This window comes from Notothenia coriiceps, unplaced genomic scaffold (assembly GCF_000735185.1).
Source record: "Notothenia coriiceps isolate Sejong01 unplaced genomic scaffold, NC01 NC01_scaffold00012568, whole genome shotgun sequence".
NCBI classification, from domain to species: Eukaryota; Metazoa; Chordata; class Actinopteri; order Perciformes; family Nototheniidae; genus Notothenia; species Notothenia coriiceps.
In genome coordinates this window covers 1571555-1581575 of record NW_011345269.1, presented here as the reverse complement: position 1 = coordinate 1581575, position 10021 = coordinate 1571555, and the positions used below count along the sequence as shown (strand labels likewise).

At 43.3% G+C, this 10021-nt stretch overlaps 1 protein-coding gene across 1 annotated transcript; it reads left to right on the top strand.

Annotated features, from left to right (window-relative positions):
- The first annotated feature begins 484 nt into the window (after positions 1-484).
- On the top strand, positions 485-1832 carry LOC104947400 (coatomer subunit beta-like). Its single transcript, XM_010773399.1, has 4 exons — positions 485-672; positions 854-943; positions 1135-1290; positions 1555-1832. Exons 1-4 carry the CDS (start codon positions 505-507, stop codon positions 1612-1614), a joined length of 474 nt encoding a protein of 157 aa, XP_010771701.1. The 5' UTR covers positions 485-504; the 3' UTR covers positions 1615-1832.
- The last annotated feature ends 8189 nt before the right edge of the window (positions 1833-10021 follow it).

Below are 10021 nucleotides of genomic sequence, written 5' to 3'. Positions count from 1 at the left end.
TGATAACAGACAGTTGGGATCGCGGCAAGATTCTCTCTGCAGACCCATTCTCACAGCGTTTATCAACCTTTTTCTTACTCAATATCAAGCCACACTTATTGTTTTTACTTCGGCTGTGACTTTGTGTGTGCTCAGGGTGAGTTTGGCTGTGTTTCGCTGTGTATCGCTAAACAAGGAAACCACACCTCCACGGAGCTCAGCGCGATTCACAACGTCCCGACCAATCAGAGCACACTGGGCTCACAGGGAGGGTGGGGGCTGGAGCTATTGGAGCTACAACGATCCGTTAAAGGCAGAGAGTGAAATTCAGTGAATACACGTAGTTTACAGAGATGCTGTATGAGAAACCAATGTGAGTTTGGAAAATTGCACAATATAAATCTATTCTAGTAGACCTCAACAATGGAATTCTGATCAGTGGAAATGGCCATGACATGGGTCCTTTAATAGAACTTCAGCTCGTTTTGATCTCTGTAACCAGAGAAGTAAGTCTAATTTGTGGGGATGTTTGCTCCTTTCTTTCCAGTGTATGATGTGTCGGGAGCCGCTAGCGACAGAAACTGCGTCGTCCTCAGTGACATCCACATTGACATCATGGACTACATCCAGCCTGCGTCCTGCACTGATGCAGAATTCAGACAGATGTGGGCAGAGTTTGAGTGGGAAAACAAGGTAGGCTTTGCTTTTCTACTTTGTGGCTAGACAGATTGGCTTTAAAAAAAGTGTGTTTGATATCATTTGTCATACACACAGGTTTTTTGTACTTCCTACATTCAAAAATCCATAAACCAAAATCAATATTTAGGACTGTGAGCATTGAAGATGTTCCCTAATCAATCTTTCTTTTTCATAGGTGACAGTGAACACCAACATCACTGATCTGAACGAGTACCTTCAGCATATCCTTAAGTCCACCAACATGAAGTGTCTGACTCCTGAGAAGGTTGGTATAAGACATCACATCAACAGAGATAATCATTTAAATGAGGTTTTAATGCTGGCTGGACCAATAGAAATAAAGGAAATAGGCCATTAGTTTTGGTGCTGGTGCATTTTGTAACGAATCAGGTAAATCCTCTGGTGTTGTTACTCTGTACTACTCTCAACTCTTATCCTTCTTTTCTCACAACCCAGGCGCTGTCGGGCTTCTGCGGCTTCATGGCTGCCAACCTCTATGCTCGTTCAATCTTTGGCGAAGATGCCCTGGCTAACGTCAGCATCGAGAAGCCCATCCACCTGGGGCCTGATGCTCCTGTCAACGGACACATACGCATTAGAGCCAAAAGTCAGGTGGGTCTCAGCTGCTGCACCATAAACCTTTATACATCTAAGAAGTAAAGGCTTTGTTGAATTTATTATCTTTCAACTTGATAAATGCAGCAAATTAGTCTTTTGGAAGGATACCATTGAATTAAATACTTTATTGGACGAAATGGCCAGGGAGAGTGATAATGTGAAACAGCCCATAGCTCTGTGTGATGTTGCTCTAAAAGCTTTTGCTCTTATCAGTGTCTAGAAATGCTATAACAATAAATCTTCTCCTTTCTTTCACAGGGGATGGCCTTGAGTCTCGGAGACAAAATCAACCTCTCCCAAAAGAAGTCAAATGTCTGAGACAACTCTGGTCCAGCTGACCCTTCTGCTGTTCTCTTTCATCCTCCATCTTACAGTCTTTTCATCACAGCTAATTAAGAACTCTATATGGTCAGTGGCTTTCCGCTGTTTTCTTTCTTTCTTTTTTTTTTTTACATCACCTCTGTCTGGAAACTAAATTTCAGTAATGTTCTTTCTCTGTCCTGTTTAATTTTCAATAAACTATGTATTAAAAGAAAGACTTAATTTTGCTTAATGCTTTATTCACTGTCACTGATTTTGTAGTTTAATTTTGGGCAGATTTAACTTAATGCTAAAACAATTATTTTTAAAATAATTATTGTTTGTTTGCCCAACTATTCGAAACTTTATATTAGGTTTATCGTTCTTTGTGCCCAAGTCACTGTTAAAGGTTTTAATTGATTCATTCATTCAACTAATCGTGTCAAAAGCCATATTAAGAACAGTTGGACATCTGTATAGAGGAAAAGAGGATGAGGTTCATGAGAAGGAGTTTCTAATTTCTTTATTTAGAAATGACTGTTGAAGGGTGAAGTTTGGAAAATACTTTATAGATGGCCATTGTTAAATGGCTTTCACCTTGTGTGATCTCGTGCACAGTGTGAAGATGAACATCAGTAGTCCAGTACCCCAACAATGGCATCATGAATACTCTTAATACATCCATATCCTTAGCTTGGACACCATTTATTTTGACCTCAGGTACTACTGAATATTGCAGTGATTTCAAAGGTACTCTCAAAACCATCTGCAAGTGTTACCTTCACTGATCAAATGAGATTGAGATGGATTAGTGTTGGCAGAGAGTTACATATTCCACTTTCCCTCCTGTTTATGTATGAGTAAAGGGACATTTCTGGGAATATGCCAGATTAAAGGGTCACAACCCCGGTCATACATTTGCAATATCTCTGAAATCTGTCTCTCCAGGGGTTTAGATAAAGGCTGAAAGGTGGCTTTGAGGTCAGAGCCTCAGCTGCTAAAATAAACAGCTGGCTATCTGGCAGCAGTTACTGGCCGTTTCTCAATGTTGAGTAAAGCTGCTGCAGAGCCACTATTTCAAGTATACTACGTCATTGAGTGGCTCCGAAGGACTGTTTAAATGCCCAGCATTCGGCGCCACTCAATGACGTAGTATACGGAGAAATAGTGGCTCTGCAGCAGCTTTACTCGACATTGNTTGCAGGCAGTAGCTACTCTGTGCGCCCGGTCGACCGCAGGAGGGGAAGGAGCCTTTATGGAGTTGTTCCTGGCAGAAACGTTTTGGTGCCGAAGCCTTTCCTTCCCCTCCTGCGGTCGACCGGGCGCACAGAGTAGCTACTGCCTGCAAGACGCAGAGTGACACCCCGCGCACCTCGGATCCACAACTTCCAGACCAAAGAGCGCATCCTGAAGCTGGCGAGGGAGGCCGGTCCGCTCTCTTTCCGCGGAGGAAACATACACATTTTCCCGGACTACAGCGTGGAGGTATCAAAGAAAAGAGCCACATACGCCGCAGTCAAATCGGAGCTGAGAAATGCGGGGCTCGGATACAGGATGTTTTTTCCTGCCAAGCTACAGGTCACTGACAAGAGTGGACAGAAACACAAGTTTCCTCTTTTCTTCACAGCGGCCGTTCAGGTGCGTCCTCTACACAGCCTGTCCCATAAACGTGTCTAATAACTGTTAAATAACTGGGTTGATATTATAGATGCTTTCGTCTTTCTTGGTTGAATATATTTTCTTTATTATTATTATGGTCGGTATTTTATAACACTGTTTGGTAAGCGTCTTATGTGTGGAACTAAACTCGGGACAGTCACTGACTTTTGTTGCGCTGGTCCTTTATTATACCTGCTTAGGCCACTATCACACTGGAGCACGGAGACACGCAAATACTCACGCACGCATACTGATAGGGGTAAACTCATACATGTCTATAAAGCAGTCAATGCATGTTCTGTTCCCTACATATATATTACTGTTTTCCTCCATGTTACCACTATTGTTATGAATGTATATACCCACCTGTATGTGGCAACACTCTTTAATTGCTCCAATCGTTATTACCGTCCTTTCATGGCTTCTGCACAATGTAATGTTACATGTTGTATACTTTTTTTGTTGATGTTACTATTGACAACAGAGTTTTAGTGTAAGTTAAATTATGTTTTTGAGCTGGCAATTAAGTGCACAGTTCAAGCCCCACGTCCCCTCAGGGATGCTGTTTTTCACAATTTCAGAGGTTTTTATGCCATCAGTTTAGTTTTCCATTTTTTTTTTCTCTCTCTTGTCCCATTATTCTCCTTTGCCCCTCTCCACACCCAATACCCAGCCCTACCCTGCTCCGCTTCTTTTGTTACTCTTTGTCCCACTAATCTCTTAGAATATGACAACTACATTTGACTGCAATCAAGTTCGGCCCATCCACTTTTTATCCTTAATCACTAAAGGTATGAACAGCTGGGTGAAAAGACAGAAAATAGACTCTAATCTGCAACGGCTGCACTCAGACATAGCCTTTCTACAGGAAACTCACCTGAAAAACAACCACGTTAAGTATCTCAAGAGGGGATGGGTTGGCCAGGTTTTCCACTCACAGTTCAATGCCAAAGCCAGGGGGACAGCAATCCTCATACATAAGGACATTCTATTTCAAGCTAAGGAGGTGATCACACATTAACACTGCATTGGATAGATCATCTAACAGGGCTCAGCCTCTTACCAAATCTGCTAAAGTTATCAACGATTTCATTACTTAAAATGCTGTTTCGGATATTTGGAGATGGTTAAATGTAACAACCAAAAAGCATTTTCCTTCTTCTCCAATGTTCATCACACATATACCCGCATTGACTTCTTTCTCTTAGATAATAGACTACTGGGAAATGGTAACTCCTGCTCATATGAAAGTATAACAGTTTCAGATCATGGAGCAGTCTCATTTCATATAACATTGCCTAACTCCCTGAGACCCTCTCGAAACTGGAGACTTAACTGCCTCCTTCTGGCTGACAAACAGTTTGTAAGTCATACCACTTCTCAAATTATCTTCTTTCTTGAAACTAACACTTCCGCTGAAATCTCTCATCCAACCTTATGGGAGACCCTCAAGGCCTACCTCCGTGGGCAAATCATTAGCCGCATTCACACCGCAGTACTTTTCCCACTTTAGTTCCGATATAGTTCCGAAATGTCGCGTTCACACCAAAAAGAGCCGGAACTAAAATTAGTTCATCAGATCCTTTTTTACCCCCAGTCCCCAACTCCGGGGACTTCCGGCCGGGGACTTCGGGTGGCAGTATACGCCGTGAAGTTGTTTGCGGCCTGCCAGTAAACCCAAAGCAAAAGAAGATGAAGTGATGTCTGCGGCTTCATTTGCTTAATCCTCCCCCAGGGACTTATTCCGGTGTGAACGCGATCTGTACTNCGGATATTTGGAGATTTAAATTTAACAACCAAAAAGCATTTTCCTTCTTCTCCAATGTTCATCACACATATACCCGCATTGACTACTTTCTCTTAGATAATAGACTACTGGGAAATGGTGACTCCTGCTCATACTCCCTGAGACCCTCTCGAAACTGGAGACTTAACTCCCTCCTTCTGGCTGACAAACTGTTTGTAAGTCATATCACTTCTCAAATTATCTTCTTCTTGAAACTTCTTGAAACACCTCAGCAGAAATCTCTCATTCAACCTTATGGGAGACCCTCAAGGCCTACCTCCATGGGCAAATAATTGAATACTCTTCCAAGGCAAAAAAAGTAAGGGACTCCAAACTCATTGACATCTCACGCTCTATTTTGGAGATTGACAATCTCTACTCGTCCTCCCCATGTCCAACACTTTTTAAAGAAAGGCTGCGTTTACAGACAGAATACAACTTACTTTCCACAGACAGAGCTACACATCTAATTACTAAGTCTCGTTTTGCTGTTTATGACTCAGGTGATAAGGCTGGGAAGTTGTTAGCCCAACAGGCTCGTCAAGCTCAATCCACTCGTCTTATCTCTAAGATTTATAGTGAAACAGGAGAAACAGTCACTGACCACAGGGACATCAATGATACCTTCAAAGAGTATTACAGCGGTTTATACAGCTCTGAATGTGATAATCTCTCACAACTCAACCATTTCTTTGATAAACGTACCTTCCCCTACAGTTCCAGCCGAACATAACTCTCTATTAGGAGGCCAGATTTCCAATGAACAAATTCTAAGAGCTATTCAATCGTTAAAATGTAATAAAACACCTGGACCAGCCGGTTATAGTTCAGAATTCTATAAGAAATGTGCGCCCCAACTTTGCCCCCTGCTCAAAGACATGTTTAATGAATCCCTTTCCTCTGGCTTTCTTCCACCTACCTTACGACAGGCTGCAATTACTCTCTTACCAAAAAGGGGAAAAGACCCACTTCAATGCGCCTCCTATCGACCAATCTCCCTACTTAATGTGGATTACAAAATGTTATCCAAGGTCCTAGCTTCGCGCTTGGAGAAGGTTATTCCACAGATTACATGTATCTCGCCAGACCAAATTGGCTTCATTTCAAACAGACACTCAAGCTCCAATCTTCGGAGGCTTTTCAATATTGTCTACTCATCTTCTTCTTGTTCCCCCGAAATGGTGATATCTCTGGATGCTGAAAAAGCGTTTGATCAAGTTGAATGGCAGTATCTATTTTTTACTCTTAACATTTTTGGATTTGAGGATTCCTTCATTTCATGGATTAAACTCCTCTATTCTCAACCACTAGCCTCTGTAATCACTAATGGTAAACAATCTGAATATTTCCCTCTTGGCAGGGGCACACGACAAGGCTGCTGTTTATCCCCTCTATTGTTCGCCATTGCTGTCGAACCTCTACCCATTGCTCTAAACAATCTGAGGACTTCTTGGGTGTGATGCGCGGAGGCTTTAGACACAAAATATCCTTATATGCCGATAACATTCTCTTATATATTACGGACCCACTAACATCTGTCCCCCCTATTCTCAAAATCCTAGATCAATTTGGTACATTTTCAGGCTATAAAATCAACTATGAAAAAAGTGAGATGTTTCCCCTTAATCCACCAGCCGCTTTCCACTTTCCATTCAGAATTGTCCAAAAGGGCTTTAAATATCTTGGGATTGAAATCCCACCCTATTTTTCATCCCTCTTCACTAAGAATTTTGGCACACTGTTTGAAAAATGTAAGAAAGATATGACTAGATGGACTAACCTACCTTTGTCCATAATCGGCCGTGTTAATCTGATAACAATGATTGTATTACCAAAATTCCTCTACCTTTTTCAGAATATTCCTATCTTGATAAAAAAGTATTTCTTTCATTCATTGGAGAGAAGCATTTCATCATTCATTTGGAATGGCAAGCCCCCGAGAATAAGGAGAAGTGCCCTTCAAAGACCTAAAAAACTTGCCGGCCCTACCCAATTTCATCCACTACTACTGGGCGTGCAATATAAAAGCAATGCTACAATGGATGAAGGAAGTTGAACCTGGCAATGGTGAGGCCTGGGTACAATTGGAACAGGCCTGTAGCCCACTTAATCTACGTTCCATACTATGCGCTCAGTCACCTCCTTCTTTACCTCAATTCAGCTCTAATCCAGTGGTGTATCACTCCGTCAGAATTTGGTCGCAATTTAGAAGGCATTTCAATTTGCAGACTGTCGGTACATTCTCCACTCAAGAATAATTACAACTTCCCTCCCTCCCTCTCTGACTCTACTTTCGGGATATGGGACACAAATGGGATTAAATCCGTTCGTACTTTGTATGTAGATGGGAAATTTGGATCATTTACACAACTCTCTCAATTATTTAATTTACCACAGTCTCACTTCTTCAGATATCTCCAGATTAGACACTTTGTTAAGACAAATATCTCTTCTTTCCCTGACATCCCAATGAACAACGCAATTGATCATATTCTCTCACTATCGCCGGGTAGCAAAGGGCTGGTCTCTCTTCTATAATAGTATAAACAATATCGTTGCTTTATCTCTGCAACATGTCAGGAGTCGTTGGGAGAATGACATTGGTGAGGAAATGGCAGACGATCAATGGCAGAAAGTGCTTGACTTAATACATACCTCTTCCCCATGTGCTAGGCATAGATTGATACAACTCTTGTTCTGAGAGTGCACTTTACCAAAGCAAGGCTGGCGAAGCTATTCCCTGACCTAGACCCTTCATGCCCTCGCTGTAACAGTCAACCAGCAGATCACATTCACATGTTCTGGTCCTGTCCCAACCTCAGCTCATTTTGGGGCAACATATTCATTGCATACTCTAAGATTTTTCAAAAAGACATCACACCCAATCCTGTATGTCTTTTATTTGGGCTCACTCCTGAAACCGGCAACCTTAAAGGTAAAACTCAGGCAGTCGTAGCATTTACCTCCTTGATTGCCAGGCGCCTAATTCTCCTGTCCTGGAAGGATCAAGCACCTCCCAATTTAATAAATGGATAAGAGACACTATGCACTTCCTTTTTTTTGTCTTACCTTCGCTCTGCACGCAGGCTCAACTCGCGCCAGGCTCGGTGGGCTCTCTTCCTGGGACGGTTCAACTTTACCTTGACCTACCGGCCTGGCTCCAGGAATGTGAAGGCCGACACCTTGTCCCGGCAGATCGCCTCCCCAGTGGAGGATTCAACAGATGAAACCATTTTGCCATCTTCCTGTATCGTGGGAGCAGCTAGATGGGAGATTGAAAGGGTGGTCCAGGAGGACCAGGAGGACCATCCAGCGGCTCACGATTGTCCACCAGACCGGCTGTTCGTTCCCCCCGATGCTAGATCTCCAGTGCTCCAGTGGAGACATGCGTCCAAAGTTGCCTGCCATCCAGGTTTTCATCGGACCCTGGCCCTACTTCAACAATGCTTCTGGTGGCCCACTATGTTCGCAGACACGAAGGAGTATGTCTCAGCCTGTTCCGTCTGTGCCCGCAGCAAGGCTTCACATCAGGCCCCCGCTGGTCTTCTTCGCCCCCTTCCCATTCCCCACCGGACCTGGTCCCACATTGCGGTGGATTTTCTTTGAAAACAATGGGACAAAATGAAATTTTGACATAAAAGAGGAGCAAAGCCGGACATACATAACTGCACTAGGAAAAGTGGACGGACGTTTTCTTGATAAAATGTAACTAAATTTAACATTATGGTGCGAAAGTTTTTATTACGGCATCATTGTATATGACTATGGTCAAATCATTTCTGAGTACTAATTACGAGACTATTCAACGGTCTGTTCTGGCCGTCCTCTTTTGTGGAAAGAATTGTAGCGCACAAAAAGTGTTACCTCTAAGTCTAGCTAGTTCTGTTTGATCTGACATCGACTAGGCAGGTTTGAGTGTCTGTTGCCGTATGTCTCTATCAAACAATGTCGACTACACTTTACGACATCGCAAACACTCTCTATAATGCGCTACAAGAACTTATATCGACTGTTACGACTCGAGACCCACATAAGATACTTTACGAAATACACCGACTTGCATTGTAAGGATTGTTGTAGGTGCCATTCACTAGTAGTGATTTTATTATTAATATTACTTAATACACATATCATGGCGGATATTTCTGCTACCTTGAGACACACGCTACACTAACTATCGATGAACCTGGTCTTCGTCTCTGAACTGTTTTTATCTTAAAAGTTGCAAATTTGTTTCTTCCATCAGGTTCCGTCCATGTCTGCTGTCCCTCGACCGACGACGGTCATCATTCAGGTTTTTGCTTCGCGACGCCCTTGTGCAAGGCTGTTTTTGAGTTTGTCTCGAGGAGTTGTTTGATCGCTTGCACTTCGTTGGTTGTCTGAGGTCCGACGTCTTTCCGTGAGGGTCCTTGGCGACCTTGTCGTGTACATTAAGAGACGTCTCTTCCACTCTCCACTCGCCGGTCCGAGATTTCTCGTCGCAACTAGTACAACTCACTCTGTCCACACCGGAGTAGACGTCGGCCTCATTTGTGTCGTGCGGGGGACAGTGTGTGGTCGGGACGTCTCTGCCTCTCTGTCTCATCACTCCTCATTTTCCTTGTTTGTTGTTCATTTTTGTTTGTTGTTTTTTTGGCTTCGTATTGTATTTGTCATTGGTGGCGGAGGTTCCTGCGAGGACGCCGGATGGTCCGGTAGCCAGGGCCCATTTTGCCTGTATTTTCACAGAGTTCTCTAATCCCAGGTTTTACTCGCTCGCTCTTTGGTAACAGCGAGGAGACCGGGTATGGGAGGGTTCAGGTGATTTATGCCTAGGTCTCTTGGAAGCACCAAGTCTTTGCAGCTACTTCCGGCCCCCCCACCTCCCCCAAGCCAGCCTCCCGTTTCTCCCGACGTCCTTTGAGAGAACTCCTCAACTGTGTACTTTTCACCCCACGTGAAGTTCCGTTCTCCGTGTGAAACTCGGATTGGTGTGAGACT